This window comes from Poecilia formosa, unplaced genomic scaffold, assembly GCF_000485575.1.
Source record: "Poecilia formosa unplaced genomic scaffold, Poecilia_formosa-5.1.2 Scaffold100, whole genome shotgun sequence".
NCBI lineage: Eukaryota > Metazoa > Chordata > Actinopteri > Cyprinodontiformes > Poeciliidae > Poecilia > Poecilia formosa.
Window position 1 is genome coordinate 356898 of NW_006800039.1, and position 17089 is coordinate 373986.

The 17089-nt window shown below is 37.2% G+C and overlaps 2 protein-coding genes across 13 annotated transcripts in view; one reads left to right on the top strand and one right to left on the bottom strand.

The window, feature by feature from the left end:
* ptpn13 (protein tyrosine phosphatase non-receptor type 13) overlaps window positions 1–4312 on the bottom strand; it is a 47654-nt gene extending 43342 nt beyond the window's left edge. For 5 of the 7 annotated variants that reach the window (XM_016674753.1, XM_007558889.2, XM_007558887.2 and 2 more), the window contains exon 1: window positions 3956–4311. The gene's annotated coding sequence lies outside the window, so the exon portion shown is untranslated. Of the gene's footprint in view, window positions 1–3955 lie in introns of all 7 variants that reach the window. The other 2 variants (XM_007558888.2, XM_016674751.1) reach the window with 1 other exon arrangement.
* A 2358-nt stretch (window positions 4313–6670) lies between these two features.
* The window catches only part of mapk10 (mitogen-activated protein kinase 10), a 39603-nt gene continuing 29184 nt past the window's right edge, over window positions 6671–17089 (top strand). For 5 of the 6 annotated variants that reach the window (XM_016674757.1, XM_016674758.1, XM_007558893.2 and 2 more), the window contains exon 1: window positions 6672–7033. Coding sequence is in view for 4 of the 6 variants with exons in the window: in XM_007558893.2 (XP_007558955.1) it covers window positions 7031–7033 (3 nt within the window). In the remaining 2 variants the exon portion in view is untranslated. Of the gene's footprint in view, window positions 7034–17089 lie in introns of all 6 variants that reach the window. The other variant, XM_007558891.2, reaches the window with a different exon arrangement.

Here is a 17089-nt window from a genome sequence, read left to right on the forward strand (position 1 = left end):
CTTTCTATGAATTGGAGTTTTCAGAAGAGAGCTAATGAGTAAACCTGTCACGAGCCGAAATGTTTATGCAGGAATGCAGGTTAACCATTCTAGTAAATGGGAGGCGTGAAGTTTGAGGACAAGTGGGATACACCAACCATCTACTTCATTACCCATGAGAAAGAGGAGAGCGGGTGCTGTGAGGGCTGATTGTTTTGTGACCCTTGTTATTTCAGCAGAGACCTACAGTGGAATGTTTTTTATCCGTGCTGAGACCGCCGTACAGGCCAACTACTCTCATTGGTTCTGCTCATTACGGAGGGTGTTCGGCAATCTAAAAGCAGAAAGCCCTCGCCACTGCAGAGCCTCTTGCTCTTTCAGGTTTGCCAACTATCTGGATTTTTTTGTTCCCGGGTCTCTCTGTATATTAAAACATCCTGCCTTCAAAAAACAAACAAGAAAAACACTAACTAAAGATCAGACTACTGCTGTTGATGGTTAGAGTTTCAGAGTTTTGACTACAGTCACAAGGATTTTAAAGAAATAAGCCTGGAAACGTGACAGAGATCTTTACTAGGCACTTCCACCCACTATCCTGTGTGTGACGGGACCCATTGGACTTACAACCCATTGGATGGATTTGAAAACAGTTTCCTAAAAATGTCCTTCGGCTTCACAGTGCTACATAAGTCAGTTATTCAGTTTGTCCTTTCAAGAAACAGAAAAAAAAATCCCCTCCATTAAAACTCTTAAAAGAGACAAGCACACAGAAGTTACACGAGATTCAGCTTTTAATTTTGGGAAATGCAGCATACATGCCATGAGAATGAATTTGATATCGTCCAAAGGTCAGAACTGTACTCTGAGCTGGCAAGCGCATCTGGAGGGAAAAAGCAGAAGCAGCGAAGTGTGCCAACAGAGAGGTTAAAAAAATGCTCCTAAGGTTATTCTTAAAATGAACTATTGCCATTACTTCCAACTATTCTTAGAATTAGAAAGACGGTGGGCACATGTGGCCTTCATAAGGTTGTGATCTTAGCCAACATATCTGGGAGATGTATAAGGGTAATATTTCATATTCATACCAAATCAAAAGCAGGTTGAACATTACTGCAATGGGAACACAGGACTATTATATCTATCATGCAACCTGAAGGAGAGCCACATCTGGAATGTCCACTGACAATTACAGTGAAGTGATGTTGTGTATATATGCATTGTAGTCTTTTCTTGGAATAAAATTCAAAGAAAGTCACTTTGGGTAAAAAGCGACTTTCGCCTTCTTCACAATTTTGGGTAAGAAATGTTAACATCACAACGGAGAAATGCAAACAATCAAATGCTACAAATTATGTAACACTGAAATTAAATCTTATAATTTATAACAGATATAAAAACTGTATTTTCCGTGTTTGCATGTTGCATCATAGTATCAAACACAAAGATTTGTATGAGCACTCCCACATGAGTATATGATGGAAATCTTATGTAACACACAAGAAATGCTAAAAAAAAAAAAAAAAAAATCACCCATATTATTTCCCATGACTTTGGTTCTGATCCATGTTTCAGCCAGCTGATTGACATAAAATAAAATATTATTAGTAAAATGTAAAAGAAGACTTTTTTAGATATTACAGCGGGCACAAAGCAACCGGAGCAAACCATAGGCCTGATATAGTGACTGTCGTGACAGACGGATTCTTTTTGTACTCAAAAGAGGGACAAAAAGGACCACAATCCATTTGTCATATTGCAGCTCTACATTTGCATAGAAACAATGTTACATAAACGCAAACAGTGCATCAATTTTGTTATTGTTTTTTTTTTATAGCCTCGGCAACACGAGTCAAGTTAGCAGCAAACCTTCAGATTTTTTCAACAAATAGCTGGCTAAAAGGAATTAAGTCTCTATGATTATAATCCCTTGCAAAAGCAAACAAATGAGATGCAATGCATTATTGTCTTGGTTCCTCAAATATTGCTTTCACCACATCTACCGAAGTGTGTGTTAATTGCAGCAAGAGAGTTTTAGTTTTAATTTATATTAACTTTTTTATAGATCCGAGTAAAAGGCAAATCTCAAACGTGTCTCTTTTTCTAGCTGCTTGTGTCTGATGTGGCATCATAAAGCAAAACAACTGGATGTTGCCAAGATGAAAGATCAACGTTACAAAATGTGGTTTATCAAGATGTGGGCACTTCAGATTATTTACAAGGTCTGTTATTCAGAGTAAAAGAGGCTTGTGAGTATCAACTGAGAAGATATGAGCATTATTATAAGTCAATAAAAATAGGGGTAAAATGACAACACACACATCAAATACAACCAAGATGTGTTCTAATGTTTGTATGCTTTTACTGTTATTTTTTGTTAATTAGTTTGGAGTCGGACCAGTTAGGAAATTTCTTTAGTTAAAAACGATTTATGTTTTTTTTTTTTTTTTTTTTTAATTTGCACTGCCAATTCTGACTTTGACCCTTTTTTAAAAACCACTATATCAAAAGGAGCAAAAATATGTGCAAAATATTTCTGATGACAAAAAAAACAAAAAAACAATGTGATCATAAAATTTTCATATTTATGTCAGAACTGCCACTAACATTTGTCTAATTTTTATTAAACTAAAAGAGCAATTGGTGTACATTAGACCAGGCTATGGTGGAATTTTTAAAAATGTTTATATGTAATTAACAACAAAACGATAAACAAAAAAACACACACACACTCCATGATCAGAGCTGTAGCCAATTAGAGGAACCTTTTGCTTAAAGTCAAGAATAATTTGGCTCTGCATACAGCAAGTTCTTTCTTACTCTAATATTATGTTACAAAAATAGAATTGACGTTTCCCAGCTGGGTCTTAAATGTGTTTCATGTGAACAAAACAGTAGTAGGGATTTAGCATCAGCAGTGACTCACCTAAATAAAAGGGAAAACCCAGTGGTTAGTTCACATTCATTGTGATCTACATACCATCTACAGCATTAGCGGATGTACTTTTCCAGATTACACAAAACACAGGCCAATACAGCGATGAACATTGCACATTCTAGATGGGGGGGTTGTTTTCCTTCTTCACAAACCAGTGGGCTCCACTCAGTGTTTTTGTTTTTCAGTGAAGCCTGTCTTGAAGTGCTATGACTATTTCCTTGGTTATCAGCCCAGCTCTGGACCAACAGAGCCTTATTTCTCATTTTGGTCTGGACCTCATCCGCTCCAGTTTTGTTAATCACAGGTTTGCTATGAGAACTGTGACATGGAGAGCATTCTTTTTTCTTTGTTTAAGCAAAACTTCACTCTAGCCTGCCTTCTGCCCGACACACAAACCCTACCCTTTAACTATTTTGCTCATTTTTTCCTATGAATGATGCTCACATCACCTTCTCCATGACAGCTTAGATGAGAATGTTCACCCAGCCTCAGAGTCTTCTTTCGCTTAGCTTTCCTTGACCTTTCACTTTGAGTTAACTTCAGTATACTTCGATGTTAATGAAGGGGGAGGGGGTCTAAACTACCTTCTCACATGCCAATCCATAAAACCTTTAGTCAATAATGATTATATGGCTCTAAATGCTTTGGTAACAGGGACAGAATGCGTGCTAAAACATTAAACTTGTGGTTTATTTTATCAACATTAGCCAAGCTACATAAGTGATAGATGTTAGAAACAGTTACATGGCATGTTATTTTTATAGTAGTGTTCCCTCCCTCCCAATTAAAATGCTGTTACTTTAGTGATGTGGGGCAGCCAACAATATACACATAACGTTGCATTTAACAAGAAACTTTAAAGTGATTCTAACAATCTAAAGGATAGTAGGTAAGCTACCTGCCTAGTCAACGTACTGAAGAAAGACTTAAGTCTCACTCCAGCTGACTCAATCCTTCAGGTTTCACAGCTGGGCTAAAGTTAGCCAAAACACACGTAAATAAAATAGAGAGAAAATTAAGTGGGTTTAAAACGAAGCTTACCAGGAAAGAAGAGTCAGACAATTAATTCAGGGGCAAATGTTCGTACTCCGACGAAGCTACGAGTCCGCACACAAACTGCACCAGACGCCATCCCATCCACAAAGCAACATCTTGGATTGTAGTTAACTACACGGCGAAGAAGACAGGCAACAGGTCATGCTACTCATTCCACGTTAATGGTCCTCTACGTGGAATTAACTTCAGCCAAAAGTTAAAAAAAAAAAAGTTACATTAAAATATTTTTCTATTTCTTTGGGAATCCAGTCTATTCGCTTCGGCACAGTTACGAGCTCTCCTCCAGCGAAACAAAGTTACCATTTCTGCGGAGCAGCGGAATAAGCCCTCCCTCTGCCAGTTTAGCGTGGGCTGACTGGGAGTAACCGGACACCTAAGACTGGCCGCTGATTGGCTCGCTCCTGGGGGACTGTCATTTTAACCACTGCCATGGCAACACAAAACCGGGAGGGAAATGTTGAGCAGAATCTGGTTTATTAAATTTTCTGTGGTCTACAAATCCCCTCCCTTTAATTACCATAAATGTAGCATGACATGAGACAAAATAATAAAACGTAGACAAACACAAAAGAAGTAGCAACAGATGGGAACGTTTTTTTGGCAGCGTTCTAGCTTATGTACGAAATTTAAATGTTTTGTTTTCGTTTGTTTGTTTGTTTGTTTGTTTGTTTGTTTGTTTGTTTGTTTGTTTTGGGTGGGGGTAGCGGGGGGAGGTATTTTTACCTTGAAGTGATTCATATTTTTTGGTTTAATTATAAATATTGTAAGCAAACAAGTATCTTCATATCTTCATAGTATTCAGACAAACATCAGAAAGGATCATATCAACAACATCAACAGGCAACATTTTACAAGTTGTATACAGATTTATAAAAACAAAATTGCAGCAAAAAAAAAAGAAAGAAAACTCCTCAATTTTCCTGGGGATTATATTACATATAGTAACACAACATACCACCTCTACACCTGTTGTTGCACCATTCTTGACAGCCTAGAAGAAAGGCTTCTAAAGATTTTCCTTACTCACAGAAAGATGCCTTTTTGAAAGTCATTACAGATGCCACCTTATCATATAGCATGAATAATTAAACTGTTCATATCACCAGAAAGGTTATCATACACTTAGAATATAGAGCTAGAGTATTTTTTATCACAGATTTCTTTGTCGAAACTATCATTACTATTTCAGCAAGTACCTTAAGCGATGTAGTCACATTATGTTCACCTATTTATCTAAAAAATCATTTACTCATTGTCTGTTTAATGATTTTTATTTTGTATACATTCAATATTAAGTTCATTTTTTCTCAGTGGAAGCAAACAAATATACATAGCTACACTCGAGTGGTATTGTATGTGGTACGTGTATGTTTTTATGTTTGCCTCTAGTATAAATAAATAAAAATATTAATCCATCCATCTGGTGCCTGTAAAGAAAAAATATGGTCTATATAAATTGAATATATAAATTGAATAAAAATATATTTCTCTCAGTTGGTGGTGTATATATGCCTTTCACCAACTTATTCTTGTAATAGTTCAAGATCTGATCACCACTTTCTGTTCATGTTGAGATATATTATTCTATGAAAACATGCTTTTATCTCTTTTCATCCTGTGGTTGTGGAAGCCGATATTTCTTTGAAAGTCAGTGAAAATCGAGACTGTGGGCTTCCCACAGCATCAAAGTGATTCATTTTTGGCACACTCAGGAAGCAATCCACAGCTGAGTATTTCCTTCCCGCGTAGTACTTCAAAGTTGAGTTTGTTTATGATCTGTCTATCGCCATCTAGTGATTATTAGTCATTATTACATGGCCCTTCACATCGTTGTGGAGTTAGCTGACCCTGACCATGCATGGTAAATGGAGTAAATATCAAGCCTTCCCCGAAATAACAGCCTATCTACATAAATCATTCTGAAGGGATAAAAAACTGACATCACACTTATTATTGCATGTGTGGGTTCAGTTTTCACCTGGGTAATTATTGTACTAGTCACCTAGACCGTTCAAGTCTTACATAAGGCAGTAACTGATTTACACTGTGATTTGTAAAAGGGGACTGTAATAGCACAATTTGATATTTTCTAATAAGCATCTATTAAAAAAAAGATTTCTAATAGGAATGTTTTTGTAATCTTCATTTAAGTGCTGCATGCAAGTTTATAATATAGCAAATTTATTTCGGCATGTTTATCGACACTTTCCAATGTTCTGGATGCAATTTAATTCTTTTAAAGTTCTGCTCAAAATATTTTTCTTTTCTTGCCTTTTGACTGGAATACTATAGTCATCCCATTATATTGCCTTTTAAAAACTATGCAATTAAACTAACAACAAAAAAAACAAAAACAACAAAAATATTGATGATAATAATATATTTTATGCTATGAAATGTCATTTTTCCTCCAATGAAGGACTTTGCTTCTTTGTACAACAAAGATTTTGCTGTTTCTTGATCAACATTTGGACACACCCGCCCCACTAACAGCTGCACCACCCAACTCCAAATTCCTAATTGAATGGCTGGACGGCGCAGAGTGAGAACAGAGGAGATACTTCACCCCTCCCATCTGGAGGGGCAGCCTCCATGTGATCTCTTCCTCTCCGCACCGTCTCTCTCCCTCTGCCGAGGCTTTGACGTCAGACGTGCTCCTGGGCGGTTGCTATGGCAACATATTTCCCCGCTCCCCCCCTTTTTTTTTTTTCTCATCCCTCCCTCTCCGTCCTCCGAGCTCTGGTAGGCTTACAATGGTACGGCCAGCATCTTGCAGCACAATGGTTGCAAGGTGGTGAGCTGGGAGGGAAGAGTGATTCAGCATCAGCAAACCTCAGTTTCCGTCCATCCCTGCTTTTTTTTGTTTTTTTTTTTTTAGTTGGTTTTCTTTCTTCATCGCTCCTTCGTCTTTAAGAAAAGAAAAGAGGGGGGAAAAACGCCTTTTGCTCATCCGCATGAACGTGTTTATTACGCCTCCAGCGATGGTCACTGCACTGTTTCTCGTCGGGATGTTTTGAAAGGGACTGGCTCCGGACTGGGATCGTCATCAGCTGGCACGGAATGGTAAGGCCGCTGCAAATTGTGAATCCCCCCCACCTCCACCTCCACCGCATTATAGTTGCCAGGAAGGTGGAGTGATGAATATTGATTGCAAATTGAAGGTTAATGAAGTCCACTGTAGTGTTGTCTTGGTGAGGGGATTTAATAATAAGCAGAAATCCGCCCATAGACATTGTTTTACAAGCGTCTCTATGGAAATGCCTAAAACATCACAGAGCTCCTTCATTGGCTGAACTCTACTTGCAAACAAAGACAAAAAAAAAAAAAAGGAACATCACCTAATGGGGTAAAAATTTCTCCTTTTAAGAAGCAGACAAAATACTGCAGTTAGTCATGATCTATAGATATATAACTCAAAACCTTTTACAAAATTGCAATATTTGAACATAAAAGGCACAATTTGCATTTCTGATTAGGCACCGTTGGATGACTAATCTTCTTCATAACACAAGTCTAAGTACTGTAGGCCATCATGCAGGGCTTGCTTGTCTCTCCACCCCCTCAGAAGTCAGCTGCGCACCTTGTGCATTATGCAGAGAGCATCACTACCTCTCCAGGATGCCGGACCAGCTTTGGATCTTTCATAAGTCTCAGAAAACTATAGATAGTACAAGTGTAGTGCTTTCAGTCAAACAGTTGGGTTAAATGGAAAAAAGATTGATTTGGGACATTTTATTTTGGTATTCTCCTTCTCTGTTGCGGTTTGGATGCTGCAGCTGTTACTGTTCGCGGTTTATGTGAATTTCTTTGGCCTTGTTATGAAAACTTGACATGTAAAATGGATAGGACATTTTTTAACCATAGTCTTGTGTTGTGTTCTACATAGTGTTGTGTGAATTACCTTTGTTTGGGGAATTTTATTGCACATCACTGTGAGTGTAATAAGGTGCCTTTGCACCTTAACAAACTGCATTAAAGACAGATAAGAGCGGGTTTTTAGCGCCATGACCTTGGCTGCTGAATTATTCAGAAGGCAGGCTTGGGAAAGAGCTGCAGGGAACGGATCTAGATTCACCAAAGCTTTACATGGTTTGTTTCTGCAGCAGCTGACCAGAATGACGTCTATCTGTCATTTTTGTGCTTGGCCTACTTAAAGTGTATGAAGAATAGTGCTTTCCAAATATTGGAAACTAGCTATTTCTTGTGAATATAAATTGATGTTAATTTTTTTTAAGTTGCCTTTGCAGGTCTGCTCAAACTGGCAATTAATGGCATTGATTTCTGAAGAGATAGCTTGTTTATGCAATGCTGAATCGTTAATGGAAACAGCCACAAGCAAAGGAATGTTATGCTGTGCTTTAAAACTTGTGTTTAATTTTCATTTTGTTTTTCAGATTTAGGAACACCAGAATGTCCATCCTTAGTTATAGAATGATAATAGGTGATGGTAGCAAAATAAACAATATTAATCTGTAACTTATTCAGACATGGGCTGAAATATACAGTAACATTTGTACAACTTATAATATACCAAAATAATTGTCTGTCTTCTCAATCCAAATAGCAGATTTGGATAATTTCCTTAAAACTTTGCATCACACTCTTTTTCCATTTATGATGTTTTTTTTTATTGTTGTTTGAAAAGATTAAAAACAGATTTAAAAAAGTCTGTGATTGCTGATAAATATTATTTACCGAAGCAATAAGACCCTGGTTCCTTACTTTAAATCTCATCAAAGTGAGAATGTAGCATTCCTAAGATAAGTAGAAACTGACTTGTGGACAATAATGTGACAAGGCAGGGAGGTTGGTCCATTTTGAAGCTGAAAAGTCAGGTTTGAAAAGATCACAATTGCAAATATGCATGCAATGGAGCCAATTACTTTTAAATGTTTATTATCAAAGGCATTGCAAGGTTTCTCCAGTTCAAAAAGTTCAAAACAGATAAAGACTAGAAAAACATGCTCTCCCAAACCTCAAACAACATAAGATTACCACTAAGAGCAACTAAAAAACAACTAAAAACTATAGTAGTCAAGATCAAAGACATTTTTTCCCTATATTTGTCACTTGTTGGGGTTTATTCCTCCTTAAGATATTCATTAGGTCAAAGCTGTATGAAACGAAGGATGATTAGGGATCAGTAATGATGGGTGGCATTAGCCCTGCCAATTTTTAATAAAATTAAATCCAGTTAAATTCAGTTGTAATGCAATCCTGTCTATTTTTTATGAAGATGTACTTTAGTGTGGTTCCACAGTGTAAATAAAAATAAAATATATAAAGCTAATTTAAAACAAATATTTGAGTCATACAGAAAAATTCAGATTTAAATATTGTTAAAGATTTTATGGAACAAAGTGGAAAAAATATGTATATTGATTAGGGATTGATAGATTCAGTGTCAGAAAAACTGAAATATATTCATTAAGACTCAAATAAATAAAGATCAGCGCCTTCAATGGCTGCAGGACCAGATACCTTGTCTTCTTTGGATGAGCTGCATTGAAATTAAATTAACAATAAAAGTATTCTGATTGTGATGTACTGGAAGTTATACATTTCTACTAGAAATATCGCAAATAGTCAATATTTTACAATATTTTATAATGTATCAGTATCGATATTTAACAAATATATTTTAAAATCATTCGAGGAAGATTGATTTTCAATGTTTTAAATTTTCTCACCATTTCTAAGTTGATTATATATTGCCACAGTTAGCAAAAACGTGTTTTACCTACCTGCCAGTTTCGTTGATTCATTGACTTTGCAGTAATCCCTCATCCAAGTATTGGGCGACAGTGGAGAGGAACCATCCTTTACAAGCAGAACCAGGTTTAGCAGGAGTCCCCATCTAACACAACCGACTGTTGGTTGAGATGATAGAGCAGCAACCAGAAAGCATGAAATTGTTGGTCTAGGAGTATTTTTTATTTTGAAGATGATGTAAATACACAATTGGATCAATGATGTTTACTGAGGAAATTAATAAATCAATATATTTCTATACAATCTTACTTTCCAAAGACTTAAATATTAAACTTTGCACGAGAGTTAGTTTGTCTTTCTACATTTCTGTAGATAGAAACATGAAAAAAAATAAAAGGACAGAGGGACATGCCAGTGGAGTGAAATGGACAGTTACATAAAAAGATCTGGTCTGCCAAACATGCAGCTTTATTTTTCGTCATGTATTTGTGTGATTTTACAGGTGGTTGAATGCAACACTTAAAAGCCGTGTCAGATTTTGTTCCAATCCTCCAAGGGCACATCTGCAGAGAGAATTACGAGTCGCCAAAGGTCACAGATTGTAGGAGCTCAGGGCCCATTGGATGGATTTTAGAGGAGGGGCATTAAATCCAGACAAATGACAGCGCTAGGAAACAACAACATACTACCAAATGTTCTCTCAGCCTTTCATATTTCTTATTGATATACAGTGTTTTATGCAAGATGTCGACAGGTATGTTGACACTTTGTTTTTAGGATATATGTTGGATTTCGGCAGCCAGAGCTTAAATTGTAAATAAAATACAGACTCATTAACTGCTGGTTTTGTTTAGGGAAGTCTAAAATCTAAATCTAAATATTTGTCAAATAAAGTAAATTTTTGTCCTCTTTTTAAAAATGTTTAGATCATTATTTTTCTGACCATCAGAGTTTTTCTCTTTTCCTCAAAATCTGACATGCCAATTCCATTTTGATTGATTTATATTTTTCTTTCTTTTATTTTTTTATAAAAAAAAATTAAAAAGACAAAAAAAAAGTGCTGCAGGATTTTAGACAGAAATAGTACTTTTTGATTCCAACGGAAAATTAACCGTTTACAGGGTTATCCCTTCTGTGAGTTTAATTATTATTAAACTCACAGAAGTGCACCATATAGTTCATGTTAGGTAATGCATTTCTGGACAGAAAATGATGGGAGCTCTTAGATCTGATGAATTCAGTAAATAGTAAGACATTTTTGAAGCTCTAACCAAACAAATCAATAGACGCCAGTAAATATTCAGGGTCTCTCTGTCTGTAGATGAGCTCCGGAGTCCTGCCTCTGTCTTGTTTTCCTGCAGCTATAGATGTGCTTCCCTTCCCTTCCCTTCCCCTCCCCTGAGCCCAAATAGGAGGCCGTGCCACGCTTGGCTCGGGCTGCACAGTCTCAACAGCGAGGCAGAGCTGCATACTGCAGAAGAAGCGAGGCTGAGGCTGCTGAACCGAGCACTCACAATGGAGCGCCGAGGGAGGGGGAGGGGAGGCGCATGCAATGCAACCTGGGAGTCTAGTAGCGGGAGTGGTGGGAGTGAGGGAGGGACAAAAGAAGGGAGGCAGGAAAGGGAGGTTCTCCTGATCGGCGAGGATGGAGGGGAGAGCGAAGACATGGATGGATACGGACAATGCTGCGGTGTGCATTGTGTGACATTCACAAAGAGTGTAGCTTTCAGGCCTTTGGCAGGAGGAGGAAGAGCGACGAGGGGAGAGGAAGAGATGATGGATACAAGAGCCAACGATAACAGTGGCTGCTGTGGACATTCGGACCAGTACATTGTGTTTCATCATTGCAACTAAAGCCGTCCGTCAGCAAAAAAAGATGGACAGATTAAACTCTGTGTGATCACATCAAAAAAAGATTGCCAGTGAGAATAACTGAGAGATACAGCAAAAGTAGCTCAAGCAGGCGAAAGGCCAGAGGATGTTTCATTGAGTTAGCTGGCTCATTAAAACCTAAAAGCCCCCCTTTACAGATATCAAGTAATGCCATGGTGTTTATTATTTCTCTTTGGGATATTTACATGCTTACATAAATAGGAAGTGTCTAACACATTTTTTTGTTTTCATACAAAATATGCAATCACCTCACACTTCATCCATAACAAGGACCTTGTTTGTGGAGTTTTACTAAATTCAGTAATCATCACAGCATGCAGCGTCCATTTCTGCAAATCCAGTCAATTTTGAATGCTGCTTCTGAAAATTGAGAGAACATACACATTAGGTGGAAATATGTCCGTTTTCTTAAAAGACAGCACAGTCTGATAACGCCTGTTCAGCTCCATCATAAAAAGATGCACATTAATATGAGTAGTCCTGAAATAGATTATTTCCAAGATGGTACCCAAGCAGTGAAACACTGTTTGATACTAATCTCCATCCAGGAAGACTCCTTTGAAGCATCATAAAAATTGTCAAAAGTAAACACAAGTTTGAGTAAAAATCCTTTCCAGTTCCAGCTGGACAGCATCCAAAAACAGAGGGAGTAATTATCCAAATATGCAATGCCTCAGCCAAAAGAATATGAACATAGCACTACTAAAAGAACAAATCAGAACTCATGTTACAGAGCTTCTCCAACATGCTGCCACCATGAGCCATGCAACGCTAGAGCTGTTTTCAAATTATTCATCAACTTATTGATTGATTAATGCTTATGCAAATTTGTAAGAAATTTGTCCCAGGTGGTTAGAATAAAATCAAACTCACTCATCTGAATGTCATCATACTATAGCTGCACTCATTTTAAAGGTTTCTTATTTGAAGTTTATTACTGTGTGCTGATCCTCTTTTGGAATTACACACAACATATTATTCCAACAAACTCATTAACATTTGGGAAAATGTACCAAGACAAAAATTAAAAAGTTTTTTATGCTTTTGAGAATACACAGCACAAGCATGGCATAATCTGAAAACCCAAATCACTCCACCAATTTAATCTGCCATTTTGCATCCACATGTTGCCATTCCATCCCTTCTTATTTATTTTTCTAAACTGGGCCATAAATAAGTATTTCCTTTTTCTTGCACTGAAAGAATTACGTAGCAGTATGTTTCTCTTAGTAGTTAAGTTTTTCAATGAATTGCGAAGATAGATAACTATGAGAAGTTTGATTCAGTTTAATTTGATGAAATATGAAAGATGCTTTGTTCAAACAAGAAGTACTGTTTTGTTTTCTTTTACTCTGTTAGGATCTTAGATTGGTTTGGTGGTTTGAGTATTTAGTGTCCCTTAGTCTCTTTCTTTGATGAGTCTTGTTTCTGATTTATTTTAGTTCAGTTCTTCTTAGTGATTCTAGTCTGCTATGTCTGTGTCTTGTATCTAGTTATTCTTTGTTACTCTAATTTAATTACCGGTATGTTTCTAGTTATTCCTCAGTGTTAGATTTATTTCCTAGTCTCCTGTGTTCTCTCCCTCGCCCCCTGCCACTTTTTCTCTCTCTCCTCAGCCTGCCTTCTACACACCTGCAACCCATTTCTAATTAGTCATCTGTTTCTTGTTCAATAATCAACTTTTCCAGTTTATATACAACTCATTCTCCATTCTTCTTGTCTAATCTTGTTACTTCTGTGTGGTCCCTTTGATTTTTTTTTTGTTCTGCTCTGGCTCCCTGTGCTCCTTGTGATTTTTTTTGTAATTTTTTTTCCCTGTCACTATTTCATTAAACAATTATCAATATGATCCATGCTCCCAGCTCCTTTCTGCATTTTGATTCACCCTACAAACTACATTACATTACATATTCCTTGTTTTGGCTTTGCTGCTTTGTTTTCCAAAAAATAATGTTGCGCTTACCTCATGAGGAGGACCACCACTGTGCCATTGTGCTGCAGTCAAGTACATTTTGTACTGAATTACTGTGCAGAATAAACTGACCTTACATCCCTTGGCTACACTTCTCCAACTGGTGATGAAGTGGTCTCATGACTCAAAGGAGACTGCATGTCCTCCCATAAAAATCCAGGTGCTTCCCACACAGGAAAGGCTCGATTATTTTGCAAAGTTTGTGTAAGCTGACCCAGAAATCCGAAATACTTGTAGCTTAAATATATTCGAAATCCTGCACAAATCATCTACATCCCCAGATTGCCCTATTTTTCAACCACTGTCACAGTGTTGTTACTGAACACAGTCACAGAGCCACAAGTTTGTTATGCAAACATGGAATTATACAATATTTATATAGTTGGTTTCCAGAACATTAGCTTCCATTAATATGTGACCAAAAATGGTTCGCGCAATGCAAAAAATGATCTTTTAAAAGTATCTCATTTGCACTCTGATGTGTTTAGGGAATTTTAAAGCATCCTGAAGTATATGAGATTAAAATACGCTTCTTTATTTCTCTGTTGAGTGATTCACAAAAATAAAAAACAGCTAAACATAACCATGTGGAAAAACGTTTCTTTTTATTTACATCTTTACATTTTCCTCATACATTGGAGTGTAATATGTTTTCATAATAGCACCTCGGATTCAAATAAACAAACTTTACATTTTAAATCTAGTTAGCTACCTTTCTGTTATACGTTTTTTTTTCTTTATTGAAGCTGTGATCCTACTGCAAAAGGTCATATTCTAACAAAATAAAAGAATCTTAATCACCCAAAACTGGAGGCACCATCAAGGACTTTGACTTGTTCACAGTGCACAGACATTGAGTGTGTAAACATTTAAACCTTAGAGGAAAAAAAACATAAAGAACAATAGGAACAGTATTTATATGTGTGTGTATAGACATTTATTTTAAAAAAGGTAGCTTGTGGTTGTGCAATTATTATTATTTTCCTGAATAGCTGAATACTCAGGGTGCACGGTTTTGGTTATCTTTGTCAAAGAGACAGCCGGGGGGCAGAAACCTTCTCTGTGGTGGCCAGTTTTTGCAAATAGTGCTGAAAGTAAAACTTGAAACAGCTTATGTCCAGGATGTGTGGGTTCTGCAGAGAGGGTAGCTGCCCTTTTCCTAACCCCAAAGAACTGTACAAGTCCTGGAGAAGGAGAAAATCTGGTCTGATGATCTTCTCTAAAAGTTTGGACACGTGTTGTTTTGTGGCTTGGTATGGAGGAGGTGTGCGGGAGTAAAACATCTAAAAATAACATTATACTTACACTGTCAAATGCTCTTATGATCAAAAGCTGATATTTATTCATCAAATACAATATAACAATACAATGATACTATTACTGGCTATATGGATACAATTTCAACTGGTCGTATTGGAGATGCTTTTAAAAGTTGACAGTGCAAATGAGAACATCTGCAAAGCTGAATGTCAAGAACAGTTAATTTATATACTGCTTATGTGACAAATGAAATTTTGGAAAGCATTGTGAAAAAAAACATTAAAGAAATGCATAAAAATGTTGGAATACACTTTTAGGTTGTTTGTTCTTCCACCTGAACTTCACCAGGGTGACTTTAATAATTATCAACAGTACCATTATGCAGTAGTTTATACATGTGCCACAATTATTGGCACATGTATAAACAGCAACAACAACAAAACCATCCATTTTCTTTCCACCTTTGTCCCTTAGTGAGGTCGGGAGGGTTGCTGGTGCCTATATCCAGCTAACGTTCCGGGCGAGAGGCGGGGTTCACCCTGGACAGGTCGCCAGTCTGTCGCAGGGCAACACAGAGACAGACAGGACACACAACCATACACACACACATTCACACATAGGGACAATGTGGAGAGGCCAATTAACCTGACAGTGGGAGGAAACTGGAGTACCCGGAGAAAACCAACTCATGCACAGGGAGAACATGCAAACTCCATGCAGAAAGACTGGGGCTGGGAATCGAACCCAGAACCTTCTTGCTGCAAGGCAACAGCTCTACCGTGCCACTGTGCAGCAACAAAACCATTGAAATAAATCATTGTTATGGAGACTTCGAGACCCTGTCATTCCCAGCAGTGGCATTAGGTACCGTTATACAAATTCATCATTTATTTCATGCCAGATCCACCAGGAGCTAAGCAAACTCTGTAAGCTTAGATTTGTTATTTTAGAACACTGTTGAAGCTTTTTATAGATTCACTCCCAAGTAACCACTTGAGAATAATAGTGCCTAATGGTTGTCATGGAGATTTGGAGTGCCTAAGATGCCTTTCTATCCTGAAATTCTCCATCATTGAGCTTGGAATATTTTTCTGTGCCTCCACTCCATTCCTCCTCTATGTGGTTGCAAGATGGACCACATCTGGGTTTACTCCCAGCCTTGTTTCCCATAGTTCAGTATATTATTGCTTTGCCTGTTGATATTCTCAAGCTCATGCAAACACCTATTTTCTTGTGGCCATTTCCATACATGTAAATATCAACTTATTTACCACACTTGAATAACATGAGGCAAAAAGACACAATGTATGTACAAAATATTTATACCATGGGGAAAGAAGAATCTATGGATTAATATTCAACAAGTTCCCATATATAATAAATCTTTTTTAGAGGAATTTTCAGTTTTTCAATATTAACAGCACCAGAAATTTGTATTAAAATTTTTTTTTTCCTAAGGTGACATTTTTTTCCCACTCTGTAGAAATTTGTTTGCAGGAAGACTCTTCTTGATTGTGTGTTGGAACTAATTTCTTGATGTCAACTCTGTCACGCTCACTAGCAACATGTTTTAAGGATTTTTACACATCGCTATCAAGGTGCCAAAACGTGGATGTCATTTTATGGTTTAGTTTATTTGAGAGAGCCTAATTACTTCCTTATTCACTTCATCTTATTTTATTTATTCCACTAGCTTTTTGATTTCGCTCTAAGTCGTTAGAACCTCACCCAATTCAATCTTTATTGTGATAATGATATATATCTGAATCTGTGAAAGATTTAGGTCAGAATTTCTGAACTAATTTGGGTTATGTTTGATTTTGCATATCTTTTTCACAACAGCTTTTAATGTTTTTGAGTCCACATTCATAGGAGGTAACGTTTTATGTTTTAGTTTGTTTCTGTGTCTTGTCACTCATCAGTCTGATCCAGAAATAGACTTCATGGCCCAGATGTTCTTGATTCCTGTCAATGGATGGCACAGCAGTTTCATGGTCTCAGAGTGGGTTTGAAGGGGGCTTCCTAATTGGCCTCAAAATGACTCAGTCTTTGAGTCTGCTGGAGAATTGACATCTGCTGTTAATTCCACTAAACAGGGAGTGGCAATGCAGCCGAGCCCCCCCTTTCTCTCCCTCAGCTACAAATTGGCACTTTTATATATAATCTATACTGCTGAATCTGAATCCTCTTCATCTTACAGTACACAGTTTTTTAAACTCTGATGCAACAGTCCGTAACTTTTAAAATCAAAGTAAATCTGAGCTCTTGCCATGCAGAGCTTC